Source organism: Phasianus colchicus, chromosome 2 (genome assembly GCF_987193195.1).
Source record: "Phasianus colchicus chromosome 2, bPhaCol1.hap1.1, whole genome shotgun sequence".
Lineage (NCBI taxonomy): Eukaryota > Metazoa > Chordata > Aves > Galliformes > Phasianidae > Phasianus > Phasianus colchicus.
Window position 1 is genome coordinate 65,836,940 of NC_143437.1, and position 19,226 is coordinate 65,856,165.

A 19,226-nucleotide genomic window follows, 5' to 3' on the forward strand; every position below is an offset into this window, starting at 1 on the left:
TCTCAGACAGGATCACAGTTCTTGTCTTGCAGGACAACTGTGCCTGCACTTCAGTTGTTACAGAATCAATAATTACATCAACAAAGCTCTCTCTAGTACACAGCTTCATGGCAAGCTGTTGTTGAAATTACTAAAAGTGGAATACACATGAAAAGTTCCTTGAAGAAGAAAGGTTACCTCCCTGGGAACTGTCTGGTTCTTGGTGATATCTCTATGTATTTCAGAATCAAGCTTCCTTCCCTGGATCTATAGAGTCCTACATAACTTGAGTTCAGTTATAGTAAAGGAATATAAAGTTGTAGGTCTTAATATCTTTGGACATAAAGAGAACCTATGAACCTAGGTTCTATGAACCTGCATGACATAAGCATGATCTTCACAGCACTTGTATTCATAGTACACAAGTTCTTGTGCCAGGTGTTAAATGTACCCCAGAATTGGAATACATAACACTTAACACTGGTTCTTATAAATACTTTATTTTAAGGTAAGTGATGTAAGTAATTTTTTTTTTTCATTGAACTACAGGAGAAAGATAAGGAAATTTTCACACTGAGCTCCTACTAAAATGTCATGCCATAAGTGTGGGCTTGCATGCATGACCATAAATGTGCAAATGTTATGTTCTCTGTTGCTTCGTGGCCTCCTTGTCCATGGTTTTTACCCCTTCTGTGTTCCTGTTGCTTTTCCACCCCCTATGCTTCGTATTTCCATCCCTTCTTCACATACTGTATTTTCAGAACAGGAAGTGCTCCATCAAGCAGCATGCTGCTCCTTCTTCCTTTTGAAATACATATGGAAGGTATTTTTCCTTCCCTTTCCTGTGATTTCAAGTTAAAGAAAGCTGGACTTCTCTCTGGTTTGGCTTTATTGGCTGAGTCTGGTGCTGCCTCTGCCATTTAGAAGTGAACTATACATAAGTCATTAGAACACACAACAAGATAAGTGAGTACTGTGCCTGAGCTGAATGGCATTTTTTTTTTCTGTGTGCACTGTGGACTCCTGTTTCCTTCTTTGCATCACAACTCAAGAGCAGGGAATAGGGAACAAGATAAGGGAAGACTTCTTTTTATTACATCTCACACACTTGAAAGGCAGGAAAAATGTCTAGTTCTCCTTCCAAAGAGGCTCAGATGGTTCTGGTGATGTATTCCCCATGCCAGTTGTAGAGCATTGCAGGTTTCTGTAATTCTGTAATGCACCTTCTATGCAAATTCTCTTGCTTTATGGGGGAGTGGGTCTCTTGTGACCACAGTATCCTCAGTTACCTGTGTTTACCAGCAAGACATGAAGGGAACTTGAGATGCATAATGAATCTCCTAAGGAAGTCAGAAGAGGAGAACCAGAGTAACGCTGGAGAAAGTAGGCAGTCTTGGAAAAACGCTGTGGTAATTTCTGCCTCCAATTTAAAATGTAAAAAAAAAAAGGGGGGGGGGGGGAAATGTAAGTTCCTCCCTTTTGTTAGATTTCTGAGGAAAGAATACCAAACCTGTAGCCTCAGGTTTACTGCACAAAAGATATTTTCAAGGAATATGTACCAGAGACTGTCTTCTCCTGTGTTATAATATTTCAGTGTATCAAAAAAAAAAAAAAAGAAAAGATGGAAAAAGATTATCTTTTTATGGGGTAATCACCACTGTGTTACAGAAAGTCAGATTGCTACTTCTGTCTCTGCATTTGTTCCTTCATGTTTCCTTTTCTCTCCATTTGTGCTATCCAGAACTTACGTGTACCTCCTCCCACTGTAATGCTTTTGCTCTCACAGAACAAAAAGTGCTGAGTTTTCTCTCCTGTGATTTGGTTCCAATTGTGTAAAAACATTAGAAGTAAAACCTTGAGTTAAAAATTCTTCTGGGCTGAAATCACTTTTCTTGTGTGTATTATGCACTAATAAACTTGCAGCTAGCTCTCATGTAACGTCAGCATTGCTTAGCCAAAATATTCACTATGGAGAATATATTGCTGTGAACACCATTTCAGTGAAACCGAAAAGTTATCTTCAGAGGAATGTGCAAGAGTGGAAAAACTTGGAGAAATTTTATTTAGCGATCCTGTACAATTACTGTTATTTTTGTAGACCCCCTTGAATGAGCAGAGGGATAATGTTGACTGGACTCTAACTTGTCTCAATATATTTTCTTTTAATGCCATTAGATGATAATAAAGAGAACAGATTCGCAGCTGAGCTGGATGAATATGGGTCGGATACAATGAGTGAAATAAATATTGTTGGGAGAATTATCTTAAATATTTGGAGAATGATGAGAAATGAGGTAATGTTTAAAAGCAGTTTAATGTGTTGAATTCATGCTTTTCTGAATTATTGTATACTGTTGAAAAATTAATGTAACTTAAGAAAAAAATAAGGTAACTATGTGCCTTTCTGTTTCTGTACACCTTTTCAGTGTACACCTTTTCTCACACCTACTCTGTGAGAATAGATTTTGTGTATCACTACAATGTAAAATACTGAAGACAACTTAGTTGTTTTAACAAATCAGCTAGTGCAGCACTTGTACTAAATTAAGTACTAGAACTTATTTTGAGTTCTCAGACTTACTTGTTCTGCTGTTCGTAACTTCACATTCAACATTCAGCTGATTCAGTCTTAAAAGACTTTGTTCTGATCATACTCAGACCTGGTCTTTGTGATCTCTCTAATTCTGTGTAGTCTCTTCAGTTGATGAAGGATATTATTTCATGACTTGTAAATAGTTAGGGACTTCTAAATATAGATGTTTACACTTAGGTAACAAAGAATACTAATAAAAAGGCAATTAAATTAGTTGTTAGCATTGTTTAGAAGTAGAGATTTCCTTGACTGTGAAAGACTTTTTGGATGTTAACACATCCTCTGCATTTTTGTAGGTGAATCTAATGAATTACACCTTTGAAAATGTGGGCTTTCATGTTCTTCATCAACGTTTTCCTCTATTTACTTTCCGAGTCCTGTCTGACTGGTTTGATAACAAGGCGGATGTCTACAGGTAATCCATTTTTACCAGACTTTTGTTTGCTCTTTCTAGAGCCAGATTCTCAGCATTGGGTAAATACAAGCTAAAATCAACACAGAGAGAAATAAACAATTTACCTGTTGTACCAGAACAATCTACATCCAGCAACATGAGCTTGTTTACTCTGCTGTTCTGATGTGTTCTACTGTATAGTTATACCCTCAATATGATTTTTTTTGTTTTTCTTTTTAAAATAGCAAAGCAGTTTTAAGTTTCAGCATGTATGAATAGATGTACTGTTTTGAAGTTCTGTAAGACCTTTATTTTGTATATAGGATTCATCAGAAGGATTTCTAATAAACTGGAAGGTTTCTGTTTTACTTTGCAGTGCATGCCATCCAAGCTAGGCTTAAGAATAGTACAGAACAGAGTACAAGATGTTCAGGCAGTAGCTATAGCTGCTTAAAAATATCTGTAAATGACATATATCACAGTGGGCTTCACTCTTCCTTAGAGTGTTTTGGCATTGTGTTATGTCAACAATTCATATTAATGTGAGTACTGATTTGAATGTCTTTCATAACACACGTTTGATGCCTTAAGTTCTTTTGGACTATGTGAGAACTTAGTTTAGTGTTGAAATTACAAATTTAAATTCAACAAACTCTGTGAAAAGTTGTTACCACAAAACTCCACTCAAGAAGGAAAAAAAAAAAAGAAACAAATGAACAACAACAAAAGCATGTAAACAGATGAAGAGAAGCTAAAGTTTATGGTTTAGTAATTCGTTAGTGTGATAAGAGGGACATTGACAGGCCTGAGCAGTGAGCTCACGTGAGCCTCATGAGGTTCAACAAATCCAAATCCACCTGGATCGAGGCAATCCTTACTACCAGTACAAGTTGGGGGATGAAGGGATTGAGCACAGCCCTTCCAAAAAAGACCTGGGGGTACTAGTAGATGGGAAGCTGGGCATGTACCAGCAGTGTGCCCTCGCAGCCCAGAAAGCCAGCTGTATCTTGGGCTGCATTGAAAGAAGTGTGGCCAGCAGGACGAGGCAGGTGATCCTGCCTCCTGTGATCCTGTGAGCAGGACTAGGGAATCCCTGCCCCTGTACTCAGCACTGGTGAGACCTCATCTCAAGTACTTGTTCAGTTTTGGGCCCTTCAGTACAGAAGGGACATTGAGGTGCTGGAGCAAGTCCAAAGAAGGGCAACAAGGCTTGTGAAGGGCTTGGAGAATATGTCCTGTGAGGAACAACTAAAGGAATCGGGGCTGTTTAGTCTGAAGAAGAGGAGGCTGAGGGGAGACCTTCTTGCTCTCTTCCAATATCTGAAAGGTGCTTACAGTGAGAGTGGGGTTGGTCTCTTCTCACAGGTGACAGGATGAGGGGAAATGGCCTCAAGTTGCACCAGAGGAGATTAGGTTGGATATCGGGAAAAACTTCTTTACAGAAAGGGTTGTTAAGCACTGGAATGGGCTCGCCAGGGAGGTGGTTGAGTCCCTGGATGTGTTTAAAAACCGTTTGGATGTGGTGCTCAGAGACATGATTTAGCAGAGGGTTGTTAGGGTAATATAGGTAATAGTCAGGTTGTGATTGGACTTGATGATCTTTAAAGTCTTTTCCAACCTGAGCAATTCTATGATTCTATGATAAGGAAAACAGGATATAGCACGTTACTGCAGTGTGCCTTAGCAGTAGGTTACTATATCACATTCTGTGTATATCTTTAGAATATGTAAGTGTACATGTGCCACATTTTTGAAAGAACTGTATGAAAACATCCAAAGGAACATTTTATTTGTTCGTTTGTAATAAGCTGTCATCAAAATACATTTTTCTTAGAAAGAGTAGCACTTTCCTAATTGTATATAACAAGGTGTTCACTTTCACAGATGGAAAATGGTTGATCATTATGTTAGCCGGGTCCATGGGAACCTCCAGTTGTTACAAAAACTGGATTTGATTGACAGAACAAGTGAAATGGCGAGACTTTTTGGCATTCAGTTCTTACATGTTTTAACAAGAGGCTCCCAGGTAAGATTTAGTTTTCCTTACACTTCACAAAAGCAAAGTAGTCATTACAAAATGTTTATGTACATTAGTATATGTCTAGAGCCACTGTACGTATTTTTATAAGGTCAGAGAAATGTTTTGTATAATGTGAAAATTAAACATTAAGAAAGGCAATGAAAAAGCAATAATAATGGATTGAATAATTAGTGTCAGGTATTAAAAATAGCTACTGAAAATAATTAAGAGTGCCCAAAATGTAATTATTCCAGTGAATCTGCTCTACTGACTTTTGGAACACTAAATTTTTATTGTGGGTTGATATTTTTCACACTTACATGAGTCTGAAAATGAACACTTTTTAAGATATCAAGTAATATAATAAAGCATATCTTAGAGAGGAGATGATTTTCTTCCACGGCAGGCAAAACAACTCTGTGTTGTAAGTGATGTCTCCTGTGCAGGAGATCACTGGGTGAGATTTGACAGTAAGACAGGAAATACTCTGGCTTTATGAAGTACATATGTAATGCCAGGTGCATTCTGTTCTGTTAATTGATGCTGACATCAAAAGAAAAGGAAGCAGGACAGATTTACCCTACTCTTTCCTTTGGAAGCCAGGAGTCTCCATGGCTTAGAAAGACTTATCTCGCCCAGGTTCCTATTGTCTAGGCTAACTAAGCTGTTTTAACAGCTTCATGTGAGACTTGGACAGCATCTGAAATGTGAGACCTGTTCTCACTAATGTGTTTGCTCTTCTGTTGTCTTTCCTACCATCTTTCTGCTTTCTGTTTTAATAGACAGCTAGCTGACCAGGATTTGACTACTTTGCCAAATTCTGTCAACAGAAAGACTGCTTAAAAGTGAATGTCCTAAACAGCTGATGTCTTAAGCCAGCCAAAAACTAGAGTGGCTGAGGCTGCATTTGCTTAACAATTTAAAAAATGGAAACGAATAAAGCCAGTTTTAAAATGTTGCCACCTTTTTTCCCTGACTGCGCTTGCCTGTGTCAGCTCTTAACCCCATGCATGTTTTTGTTGATGCAGAGTTATACCAGCCCTATTTTATTTTCTTTTTAACTTTTTGCTGAAGGGGAGCTTAAGGTGGGGAGAAAGGAGTGTTTGATAGGTATTTGCCAGTTCAGCTCTCTGAATTGGCATACCATATTACAAAAAAAAAAAAAAAAAAAAAGTACTGCTGTTGGAGTAAGGGAAGAGAAATGCAGTTAGGGACAGGGAGGGTGTGACTGGCATACTGCCAATTGTAGTTACGCTTCAACTATCATGATTGCAGCCTGCAAAGACTGTTCTGCCTGTCATTTTCTCAAGTGGCTGTGAGTGGGAGTGAGCAACAGAAACATGCAGCATTTTCTATCCTGACTGTTCTTTTCTCTTTTCTTCTGTAAGCATTTTTTTTTTTCCACCACTGAAACTTTCTAGTTCACAAAAATGGCAAGTTGCAACAACTCCCAGTCACCTCAGATTTATTATTTCTTTTTCACTCAAAAGAATGATCACTGCATCTTAGGAATATGTTCCTTTTCTCCTTATCTAAAAAAGATGTTAAAATTAAATAGTGCTAAGAAAAGTTTTCAGTTAATTTTGTACATGTTTTTAAATGTCTTTTATTAAGCTTTACAAGACTTTTCTGAAGTTCATTTTTCTCTTGTTAAGCTGTCTTGAATATTCTATAGCTTACTAAACAATTCTAACATGAGATGGTCATAGTACGGATTATTAGTGAGGTAAAGAACTTGCTGAAAAATAGAAGAAAAAAAAATTAGCTCTTGCACAGATCGACACCCTGACCATCTCTTCACACATCTGAGCCCATCTCTGCATACACAGGTTTACAAAGAAGGCAACAATGGCTTATGCTACAGTACAATTGCATTTTGCAGTCTGTTTGTAAGGTGATGGGATCTTGTTAAAGCTATTAGTTCTGTAATTTCATTTAGAATATCCAAATTAAGGAAACAATACCAAACCAGTTCAGTACAATGACTGAATATACAATACATCAGGCAGAGGGCTTTGGAATAGTGATTTAATTGCTGACAAAGCAGGGGGTCTTAGGACTGTGTAGGATTGTTCTTTGTTAGCTTAGGATTTTCAGTCCTTTGCCATCTATGTACCTAATTTTCAGCTGTTTTGTTTTTTTATTGAAAATATATATAGTGAGTGATCACGTAATGTTAGTGCTTGTAAAGATTGAATAATATATAAATAATTGGAGCTGATTTCTCTCTAATGTGGCAGCCCTTTGCAATGTCTAAAAGTCTTTGTTAAATTTATTCTTCCTATACTACTTTGTAGCATCATGAGGGAGAAAGCACAATACCCACTGCAAAGCTTTAAAATCCAAAAGGTGACTTGAGAAATGGGTTTACATATTCTTTCCTTGATTCTTTTGCTGCCAAGTATATTCTAGTTATCTTGCACAGTCACAGCCTTGGAGACACAACAACTAGCTTACAGAACTTGCATGCTATTTCTCTGTTTTCTGGACTGCTTACATAAAATTTCTGTGCAAATTCCTAAGGCAAATGGTAAACAAATCAGCTGCATTTTATATCTTTCTTATATCAGTTTTGCAAGTCTGACTAAAATGCAGGTTAGCAAACTCATTCACTGATTGTAACATAGTCGTATAATATTGTTTTAGCCTGTTAGATTTTTAATTTTTACCCTAAACTGGATGCTTTTTTTTTACATAGATGTAAGTCAGAAGTACTTCATTTTTAATGGGTAGGGCTAACAGATGAGGAAACACAAAAAAAAGTTCAATTAAATGTGATAGAAAGTGTGCATTAAAAATAAGAGTATTGCTGTTTATTTTCAAAAACAGTTGTCTGTGCACTAAACTCAGGAAATCTAAGTACATACTTATATAATTTTAATATAACCATATTTATTCTATGTTTTTGAAATGATAATGTCTGTGTCCAATGTTTTTTACAGTATCGTGTGGAATCTATGATGCTGCGTGTTGCAAAGCCAATGAATTATATCCCTGTGACACCCAGTATCCAGCAGCGAGCTCAAATGAAAGCTCCTCAATGTGTTCCCTTAATAATGGAGCCCGAATCCCGCTTCTACAGCAATGCTGTTCTTGTACTAGACTTCCAGTCATTATATCCTTCCATTGTGATAGCATACAACTACTGCTTTTCAACCTGTCTGGGACCTGTTGAAAACTTAGGAAAGTAAGTTATTTTTGTTTCTTATGAACTTTGGTTCAGCAGAGATGTCAGCATCTTTTGTGAGACACTGAGAACCCTCATATGTTGTTGGAAATCATGGATGTATATGAATAGCCCCATTTTCTGTTACAAAATATGAGATGATAAAGGTTTACCACGTGGATGTATGTATGTGCATAACAACTGTAGTAATCTGTGTGTTTGTGCATGTATGTACATGTATTCCATTACTGTGGTGATGGTAGTTTTTAATATTGCTTCAGAACAAATTGAAACATTGTATAAATCCATTATCTGTTTTCAAAACTGGACTAGTATTTTTCCACAATATGTTCATAAGTTGTTGTTGTCCTCTTTTAACCGTTGCAGTTCATTCTTGTCTTAATGATGCAAAATGAAAAGATACAATTAGTTGTTGTGTAGCCTCTTCTTGATCTTAGCAGTAGTTCTCTTAATTGGGGAAAAAGAAAAATCTTACTGTTTGTTATAATCACCTTTATAAAATAGTATTTGGAAGAAAGGAAAGATGTATGCAATGATTACCGGGTGTCATCAGCAGAATTTCAAGTTTCAGATTTGAAATTCTGAACTAGTAGGAAGAAAATATATGCAGGCATGTGGTAGGCATGTGTAGTTTCCATACAAGATTGCTGTGCGATTGTTTGCTCCCACTAACTCAACATTTGGAAATAACTCATTAATGAAGGGATGGGTAAATTACCCTCTGTGGAGTTTAGCCATGTATTATTACTTCACTCCTAGAATGTTTTGTTTGAAGCTAAAAAAAATCCAAATGATGGTCTGTTTATACCTGAGACTGTAATTGTCATTCTGTCCTTGCTGGCATTGTCGCATTTTAATGTGAGTTGATGTTTTTGCTTCATTGGGCTGTAAATGAATGAATGAATGATGTTCATATTTAATTTTTCTTTTATTAGATATGATGCATTCAAATTTGGCTGCACCTCTCTGAGAGTACCTCCTGATTTGCTTTACCAGATTAGGCATGATATCACAGTGTCACCCAGTGGTGTGGCTTTTGTCAAGGTAATGATGTCAGTGCTGTGTGACGGGCATTTTCACTTCCTGTTAGCTGACTAACTCAAGATCAAATTGATGTTGTAGTTTAAATTTGGCTGCATTAGGAGCAGATGGAAGAGGGGGGAGGCTCAGTCTCGTTTCCCAGTGTTTGTTGATACTTGTCAGAGTACTGAACTTATGGCAGTTCAGAAAATAAAATGTCATCTTTATGCTTTCATTTATACCAAAGGCTTATTTCATCTATAATTAAATTGTATTTCACTTGTGCAATTTGGGGATCAAACAGTAATTATCTGCGCGTAACACTTCGTTCTTCTCCTGGATGAAAAGCAGAGTGCTTTCCTAGACAAAGCATCATGGTCTGGGAGATGAAACTCCCTGACTTGATTTATATTGCTTTCATTTTATGCTGCGTGTTATGCTGGCTGATTTATAAGGAATTAATAAATATGGCCTGAAGCACTTACAAATAATTAGCCAGTCATCAACATCCATTAAATACATGATTTAATGTAAAACAAAAGTTTAGGTAAAGAATGCTTGTAGAATTTTTAGAGGATAATGTTCCTTTACCTTCTGATGCTTTCAGAATTAATAGAGCGAGTTAACTGTTGAAGTACCATTTTAGTTAAAAAGGTTAGCAAAACATTACATTAGCAGAGCTGATGAGCAAAAAGCTGTTAACCCTGCCCTTAAGAGCTCCGCCTGTATTCTGTGTTACTTGTATTGTTGTATTGTACTTGTTACTTATGTTTACATGAAGAGCTAAACCATTGGTGCCTAGGGCATCTTGCTCATTAATTTGTCTTCTTATCAGTGATGATCTAAAGATTCTAGGTTTTGCTTCTACTCTTAACTATTTAGGCAGGGCTTTTAAATGTAATTTTTTTCCTTGTTCTCTTTATGTCAGCCTTCAGTAAGAAAGGGCGTGCTGCCAAGAATGCTTGAAGAAATCCTGAAGACAAGGATAATGGTGAAACAGTCAATGAAGGCTTACAAACATGACAAGGCTATAACTCGAATGCTTGAAGCTCGTCAGTTAGGTCTTAAATATATAGCTAATTTTACATATGGTTATACTGCTGCTAATTTTTCTGGAAGAATGCCATGCATTGAGGTAAGGGTTGACGATAAAAATGCAGAAAAACTGTAAAATACACTGTTTTTAATGTACAGACAGATAACACAGTATTATTATTTGACCCACCCTGGAACCCTTACAGGCCAGGCTCAGTGGGGCTGTGAGCATCCTGGTCTATGGGAGGTGTCCCTGCCTATAGGAGGGGGGTTGGAACTAGATGATCTTAAAGGTCCCTTCCAACCCAAACCATCCTATGATTCTATAATCAGAGAAGCATTGTAAGAGCTATTCTTTATTTGTATTAACCTTGGGATTTGTTATCTTCTTTCTGGAAAAAAAAAAAAAAGTATTATCTTTCTTTTTCCCATTAAAAAAAAAAAAATGGATTTGGCATTTCTTTAGAAATCTCTCCAAAGGTAAACTGGATTACAATTCTACTGGTGGAAATAAAACAAAACATTATAGCTGTTTTGTACTTGCTATAAAAGGAGGAATCATCAGAACCCAGAAAATAAATAAAGCAATCATAAGCAGTATTTTCTTGTTCTCCCGCTTTTCATGTGCCTGAAGAAGTTTACACCAAATTTTATTTTAATTCTTTTGTAATAATTTGATCACTCATATTTAATTCCTGCTATGATGGTGTGATGTAAACAAGCTTTTTATTTTTAATTTATTATATTCTTTTAAGCCATGAAATATAATACAGTGTCTCGATATAATAGTTTTTATAAACAGATCAAACCAGGTTAGACCATATTCACCAAGAGCTCATATCAGTTTCAGCATTAGAATAAAGAATTTCAATTTCTCTTTAACATTGCAGCTTGGGGACAGCATTGTCCACAAAGCCAGAGAAACATTGGAGCGTGCTATAAAACTGGTGAATGATACCAAAAAATGGGGTGCTCACGTTGTGTATGGAGATACAGACAGGTAATAAATCATAGTAGTTCTTCATAGATATATTTTTCTGTTGTCTTAACAAGAAGGACTTACGATACTGAAAAAGGTACGTGAACCCTTTTTGGGGTGTTGCTTATTGTCTTGCAAAATAATGCAAAGTAAAGAATGTTTATGTTCCTGGAGTTTCTCTTAGGACTCTTAGAAAGTGCTTAGAGGGTTTTCTTTCTTTAGGAAATTTTATAGAACAGGAAGAAGATAATTTTTTTTTTCCTGCTGTTAATTAATATAAGTCGTCTTTATGGAGTATTTTTGTGCCTGTTTATGATGACATTCTTATTGGAAAATAGATATTGCACACTGATGCTTAGATGAAGACACTTTTAAGCTTCATGGGTGGATGCAATTCAGAAGCAGCCACCAAAGCATAAAATGATGAGTCTGCCTGAAGTACCTGATATAAATATCTCCCCTTTCTTAGTTATTCATTCATCTAAATGATGAATATGCTGTGGGCATATCCACCACTGCTCCTGGACTTGGATCATTTCTCTGCCCTGAGAAACAAAGTTGATCTGGTTGTTCCTCTTTAATGACTTGTGAATCCAGTGAGCAGTTTCAGCCAGATGTGGTGAAAGACTTGAAATTTCCAAGATAGTAGATTTGTCATAGTTACACATACACTGAAAAAAGAACTCTTAGGGGAAGGAAGTTAGATCCTCTTGCTGGCCATAGTGAAAGAAGCACTTATACCCAGAGGTCCCTACAGTTCTCTCCTGAGAACTCAGAAGTTTTGCAGTGCCTGGACTAGTCACACTTGCAACCCTCAGCATTCATCATGCCTTTGGCACTCCTAATCTTCCACTGAACAGTGAAGTTTCTCAGATTTTTGGGTTTTCAATATGATAAAATTGAACAGAATTGATAACTGTGTGTCTTTGCCTTGCCATCAGAAAACTAGCTCATAAGCTTCAGAAACTATGTTGAACAGATTTGTTCTTATTTCCTATGTCTGATTTCTTGCAGCATGTTTGTACTCTTGAAAGGAGCCACTAAGGAGCAATCTTTCAAGATTGGTCAAGAAATTGCTGAAGCTGTAACAGCAACAAACCCCAAACCTGTTAAACTGAAGTTTGAAAAGGTAAAAGAAGAATATTTTACTTCAAATGTGTTGAGTTGAAAGCAATGTGAAGATAAAAGATTTTTCTGGACTTAAACATAATGTAATTATAAACAACAGTCATGCACTGTGCTGTTCTTGTGGGTGTATTGCCAGCTTCTTCGTAATGCCTTAGTGACCTTGTCAGAAGAATGCTGCAGAATGAAAGCAAATAAAGCTATTCCCACTTTCACATCTGGGTCCCTGGTGGCCTGTTGCACTGCCAGCATCAGGCAGTTTGAAGTTCCCTTTTCATTAAGTTTTGGAAATGTTTTCCTCAGTTTGATATTATATACATAGAAGGAAACAAACTCAGTAGAGAGAATGTAAACCAACCGTTAAAGAGATTCCAGTGTATTAACTACTAACCAGATGTTTAGTCTTCTGTCAGCTTTCACACACTTCAGGATATGTCTGTGTGATACATATATGTATAAAATAAGAATGACAAACATTCATTCAGTAGGCTTTTGGAAAAAGTACTAATGACAGTAAGCTTTTTATAGAAGAGCAAGGCAATGTGATACTAATTTTGGTGGAAGTTTATCCTGGGAAAGTCATTAGTGATTGGTTCAGATGTTTTCTCAACATTCTTAACATACATACTAGATTCAAGAGGTTCAGTCAGAATTTGTAAGCAAATTGACGTTTTTCACTGAAAATACAGCAGAAAAAATATTAGCAAGAGAATTCAGGGTACCTATGGAAGACAGAAACCTTTTCTCACTGACTGATGTATTGAGGCCCTTCCCACTTCTTTGAGGTAATTCTGTGTCATTAGTCTGAAGGAATAATTGGCCAGAAAAAATAATGAGATGTTAAGATACATTTGAATACATGTCTGAGTTCTTCACTTCATGTGTCCTGAGGTTCAAAATACTGTGTCTTCTCCTAGAGTGGCTTCCTAAGACAGGAAAATGCTCAATATACACAGACTCAAAGCGGGAGCAGCTGGTAAAGAAGTGCATCACATAGTCACCTATGTCCTCTTCAGCCTGCTAAACTCACTGCTCCCTCTTCTCAAGAGAGCCAGGAAGATGTGGCATAGTCACAGTAATATTGAGAAGCAATTACTCCCCATTCTTTCTTCTGAAACTGATCAGTGAATACTGAGACAATTGAGAATGAAATCAGAGATTAGAGGGAATAGGTAAAAGAGGCCTTGACCCTAAAAATCCCTGTATACAGAGACCAGTCTCAGGCATAGGCTTCAAAAAGGTGATGTTTGAGAACAGAAAGTTCAAACGCCATTACTTTGGCAGAGAAAGTTTTCTGAAATAAAGTTCTTGTCTTTTTTAAAAAAGGGAGTACATTTGCATTAAGAATGCTGACTGTTGCAATCCAGAAAAGTGTAAGGATACTCAGATTATTCTGTGTGTCAATTCTCTTTTTAAACATTCCAGGTCTACTTGCCATGTGTCCTACAAACTAAAAAGAGGTATGTGGGTTACATGTATGAAACACTGGACCAGAAGGACCCAGTATTTGATGCAAAAGGCATAGAGACCGTCCGAAGGGACTCTTGTCCTGCTGTTTCCAAGGTATAATACTTAGACATTTCTTCCTGAATAAAATCATGGTATTCTGTTATTTCATTGTACGTTTATCCTTTCTAAGAGTTTCTGGTCTTTGTGAGCTGTCTGAGACTTTGTTTTTCTGGTATGAGTCATTTAAAAGACAAATTGAAGATTTTGTGCAGCATCACAAGGTCTTGTAGTTTCCACCTTAACTACTACTATCTTTTGGCCCCTATAAAGCCCATAAAAAAGTTCACTTCTATGTAAGTTCTTCTGAAGACTGTCATTGATCCAATTCACTTTACAGGGAAGTAACTCCACTCACTCCAAGGTGAGTGAGGCAGACTTTTCTCTAAAGGATGTTTCCTAAATGTCTCACTAACAAAAATCCAGTTCTGCTAAGAATTCATTTAAAGTAAAACTCCTTGCCTATTTATTTCAAGCTGTGAATTGGGATTTACAAAAGAAAAGACTCTTGTTCTTAATGAAGTCAAAATAAATGTATCCCAGTAAGAAAGGTAAGCACTGAGGAGGATTTACTTCCACTCTTCTTTTTAATCCCAATTTTTTTTGTTCGCTGAGATGATCAGAAAATCTTAGAAAAACATCTTAAATGGCAGAAAAAAAAAAAACATTCTCTTTCACACTCTGAAAACTTCTGTAATTGCCAAAGTGATTTCAGTGCCTGAGCATGGTCATATCATGAAAGACGTGAAATTTCAGAGTGGACTGATTGAAATTGGGATTATATTGCTATCTTTGATATTTTCCAGTATCCCAGGAATGTTGTTCTTAATCCTTATATTTATAAATCCTATTTCTGTCAGTAATGTGTAATTCTTTCCTGACAAAAAGAACAAGTGTGAGAGCAGAATATGTGAATTGCAGGTTCTTATGTGTGTTAACCTGAGAAAAAAATAACTGTTCAGTAACATGTTTATGAATGTCTTTGAGTGCAAGAGAGTGCAACCAGTTGTCATATTAACACTCTAGTTCATGACTGATACTTTTCCTAAACAGTATATTAATATTTGCATGTAATTTACTCTATTATTTGGAGTTTCCTATTTTGAGTTAAAAAAAAATAACCTTTCTCCTTGGTTTTAAAGATACTTGAGTGTTCTATCAAGCTGCTATTCGAAACACGTGACATAAGTCAGATCAAACAGTACGTGCAGAACCAGTGCATGAAGTTACTGGAAGGAAAAGCCAGCATACAAGACTTCATCTTTGCAAAAGAGTACAGAGGTAGCTCTGCTTACAAGCCTGGATCCTGTGTACCAGCCCTGGAAATCACCAGGTAATGAAATGCAAAAGTGCTAACAATAGACTTTTCCCTTCACCTTTGTACTGCCTTAGTTACAGGCAGCAGAGGGATGTCACTGTCAGATGTTATTGCAGCAGTTGACTCTGACTTTCTTCTGGGTGTGAAGAGAGATCAGGCATGAGAAAGCCACTCCTTGTTCCTGGAAAAAGCCAGACAAATTCAAGAGTAAGATCTCTTATCAAGACATCAGCATATAAAATGATGTGTTCACTGCTGTCAGCAATACTTCTGTTTTTGTAAAAGGGCAGGATGAGCAGGAAGATTATTCACTCACAGATGTTACATATATATTTTAAAGCTTAAAACAACAATAGTAATGTCTGACAGTGCTGTGAAATACATTACTAGGCATAATTTTTCACTTTTTATAAAGGAACTTTCTTAGAGTTGGTATTTCATCCAGCTGACATTGCCTATCAGTAATGAATTATGTGAACAGGCAAATTTTCCAGTTTTACCTTGTTAAATTAAATATAAAGTATCTTCAAATTAATTTGTGCTTTTTAAGTAAGTAAAATTTGTGTCCTGCAGTTGATGCTTTCTTCTAGTTGAACAGTCCTTTGCTTTCTTGGTGCCTGAGCTCTTCTTAGTGCCATGACTGCTGCTCTTTGTAAATATATTTCTTTAAGGAAATGCTAGCTTGAAAGCAACCTGCATGCAAATCCAAGTGACCTGAAAGAGGCGATAGCATTAGGGTTCGTATTCCAGGTTATAATATTCAGGTCTGATCGTGACACATGCTAAAAATAAAACAGCTTGGTCCTGTGCTTAGTAATAGATGTCAGCTTCAGTCCTCTGCAGGGCTACTAAACGTATCACCAAATGTAGAGGTTTCCTTGTTGTTTCCCTGGCTTGTACTTTGTCCATGCATGCACTACAGAATCTGTTTTTAAACAGGAGAATGCTCGCCTACGACCGTCGCTCTGAACCGCGGGTTGGGGAGCGGGTGCCCTATGTCATTGTGTACGGCATGCCTGGGCTGCCCCTCATCCAGCTGGTGAGGCGGCCTGCCGAAGTGCTGCAGGACCCCAGCCTGAGGCTGAACGCCACCTACTACATCACCAAACAGATTCTGCCACCGCTGGCCAGGGTTTTCTCACTGATTGGCATAGACGTCTTCAGCTGGTATCATGAGCTGCCAAGGGTAAGTGCGTTTGAAAACAAATGGGATCGCAAGTGCGGTGCCTCTGTGCAGTGTTTGCTTTTATCATGGTTTTTCATACAGTGAGGCCTCGATAGGGTAACGTAGAAGGTGGTTTATTTTACAGGGCAGTGGTTTGATGCCCAGACGTGCAGGGTTGACTCTTAGACCTTGAGTGTGATTTTTTCACTTAGCAAATCGATTTCTCCTTCCAGTTCTTCTGTTCAGGGCTGATGACATTGTCTTTTTTTTTTACCACTTTCATAGCTCAAAATAATATTTTGCTGTAATAGCTTATTTTTAGGAATAGCTGTATATTCATCTACCTGGCTGTACTCACTTTAAGTCTCACTATAGTGGATATTGGAACTCCTGCTGTTCAAAGAGATGTTCTGAAGACTTCTCTTTATGGTAAAGGTGGGAGTGCTCAAGCAGCAGGAGCACTTTGTTAAAAACCCATAACACCAGAAATGTGTAGCTGGTTGTTTCCAAACTTGCACACACTGGTGGTGCAGCCAGGGCATCTTTGGCGTGTAACAGGGCAGCACCTGTAGGTGACCAGTGCAGGAGCAGAGTCTGGGACCTTAGCAGGTGACTGAGGATGTTGTGGTTGCTGTTTTTCTCTTTTCTCATGAACTTCCCAGCGAACCAGGTCAGAGCAGGGCCCCATTCAGTGCCTCACTTCAGGCCAGTGCTGTGCTTGTGTGTTCACGTTAATAATTTGCATATTAACTCACACCCCCGAGGCTGTTACTTCTATTCTCCTTGAAAAAGAAGAATAATATCTGTACAGTAGAAAGGAAGCTGCTCTTCTGGAAGTTACTGCCCTCTTAATTTTTGTTTCATTAAATTTTATTAACAGATTCAGAAAACTGCCTCCACTGCCCGCAGTGAGCTGGAAGGACGGAAAGGCACCATCTCGCAGTATTTCACGACCCTACACTGTCCCGTGTGTGATGAACTGACCCAGTATGGGATCTGTACTAAGTGCAGAAGCCAGCCACAGCATGTGGCAGTGATTCTCAACCAAGAAATCCGAGAGCTGGAGCGCAAGCAAGACCAGCTGGTCAAGGTATGGTCAGCCAGCTGCAAGCTGTGGGCAAAGGCTGGAGCTCCAAAGCAGTCACTGAATGCCCTCAGCAGAAGTAGGAAGTGCAGTCTTTGTCTTAAATGTGTTACAACTCATTTGCTTTTCCCACTGCTCTAAAAGGCAGCACAGCAACGGCTGTTCTCTTTAGCTTTGCATGAGAGTGAAGCCAAAGGGGTGGAGAGAAACTGAACAAAAGATGCTTCTTTTTTCTTTTTAAGATTATCTCAGATGGTTTTTAGATTCCTTCTTACAGTGATGGTGGTAAAAGTTGTACAAATGTGTTGAAACACGCACCTTTTGTTCTAACATAACTGATGATGTTCCATTAACAAAAAAAGCTCCAGTCCTAGAAAAAATTATTTATTTGTATGTATAATATGGCTGTGTTCTGGGCTGGATTTTTGTGCCTCTTGTCAGAAATTTCCCACGCTGTTTTTTCCCTTGAGTTAGAAATCCATAAAGAGTGTCACTGGCTAGCTATGCTCACAGATACGTGCCAGCAAAGCACCATGCCTCTCCTCTAAGAGACATAAAAGTCTGCTCTTGACTAATTTTTGTACTGTAGTAGTTTAAAATTATTTTGTCGTTAAAATCAATTTTTGGCACTAGTATGTGAACCAGCTTAATGACTTGGTGAATTGCAGGGATATAAATAAATGTTCCTGCAGTGATTAGCTACAGTCCCACGGGGCTTTCTTTCTAGAAAACCAGAAAACCATCATAATTTACAATTCATAAATATTACACTAAGTTGTGGACTTACGTTTTCATGCTGTATTTTTCAATGGTGGCCCTGATCTGTATTGTAAGTGACAGTGAAGGAACAAGATGAACATTCTGCAGTTTTCCTGTGATTCTTTTACATCTTTTGTCCTGGAATAAATGAAAACTGGGCCCGGCCCCGTGTTAGGACCATTAAGTGGCTTTGATCAGAATGCCTTTTTGTCATTGCAGCTGGTCAGCAAGGGCTGGGGTCCAGTTCTGGTCAGTATTTGATGACTTAACCCATCAGCAAGAGCAGTGTCCTCTGCTAATTTGAAGCTTTGTCTATACCTCTCTGAAATGCATAGCCCTCTTGGAATGTAAACATGCCAGCGCCAGCAGAACACTGATATACAGGTTTAATCACACATGGCTTAAAAATTAGCTGCCTAAATTAAGGCTTCTTCACTATACACAAACTGAACTAAAAAAGCATCTTGCTTCAGTTTGGGATTTTGGTCTGCAGAGACCAAAGGAAAGTACAGAAACTGATGTTAACAGCGAAGGAAAGGAGTTTGTAGATACGACTTTTGATTTCTGGTTCCAAGTGGTAGGCAGGGTCAAAATTCCTATGGAACCACGAGTGGCTGCAGAATTTTTGGAAAAAATTGTTGGGGGCTGGCTTAGTACTGGGAAGAATCAAAAATGAAAAAGCAAAGCAGGGGATGTCTCCTGAAAATAGATCCGTTTGTGTTCTCTGGAAACACCTTTGGAAAAGCTCAGCTTACTGCTATTTATTTAATCAGGTACCTCATGTTAAAAATCCTTGAAAGCAGCATTGGCTACATTAATGAGCTGTTCTGCCTGCATGCTCTGACTTGCAAAGCAAAAGCTCTCATTGAAGTTTATCTGGAACTAGGAGTGGCTTATTAGTGAAGCTCCTTTCCTGCATAGAGAGTAACTGCTGAGTTTTGCCTTGTTTCACCTGGAAGCTTTTATCCAGGGTACATTTAACATGAGTATAACGTGCTGCCCTGCTTGAATCCCTCAGCTGCCCGGGTTGTTTTCCCAGGTGCCATCACACAGGGGAAGAGA

General features: G+C 37.9%; 1 protein-coding gene across 1 annotated transcript in view; it reads left to right on the top strand.

Annotated features, from left to right (window-relative positions):
• REV3L (REV3 like, DNA directed polymerase zeta catalytic subunit) overlaps nucleotides 1-19,226 on the top strand; it is a 112,792-nt gene that overhangs the window by 91,936 nt on the left and 1,630 nt on the right. Inside the window, exons 20-31 of the mRNA XM_031611347.2 lie at nucleotides 2,155-2,273; nucleotides 2,869-2,987; nucleotides 4,851-4,992; nucleotides 7,929-8,173; nucleotides 9,109-9,217; nucleotides 10,122-10,328; nucleotides 11,119-11,228; nucleotides 12,222-12,336; nucleotides 13,758-13,895; nucleotides 14,981-15,171; nucleotides 16,096-16,342; nucleotides 17,202-17,411. Coding sequence (XP_031467207.2) covers nucleotides 2,155-2,273; nucleotides 2,869-2,987; nucleotides 4,851-4,992; nucleotides 7,929-8,173; nucleotides 9,109-9,217; nucleotides 10,122-10,328; nucleotides 11,119-11,228; nucleotides 12,222-12,336; nucleotides 13,758-13,895; nucleotides 14,981-15,171; nucleotides 16,096-16,342; nucleotides 17,202-17,411 — 1,952 coding nt within the window. The remainder of the gene's footprint in view (nucleotides 1-2,154; nucleotides 2,274-2,868; nucleotides 2,988-4,850; nucleotides 4,993-7,928; nucleotides 8,174-9,108; nucleotides 9,218-10,121; nucleotides 10,329-11,118; nucleotides 11,229-12,221; nucleotides 12,337-13,757; nucleotides 13,896-14,980; nucleotides 15,172-16,095; nucleotides 16,343-17,201; nucleotides 17,412-19,226) is intronic.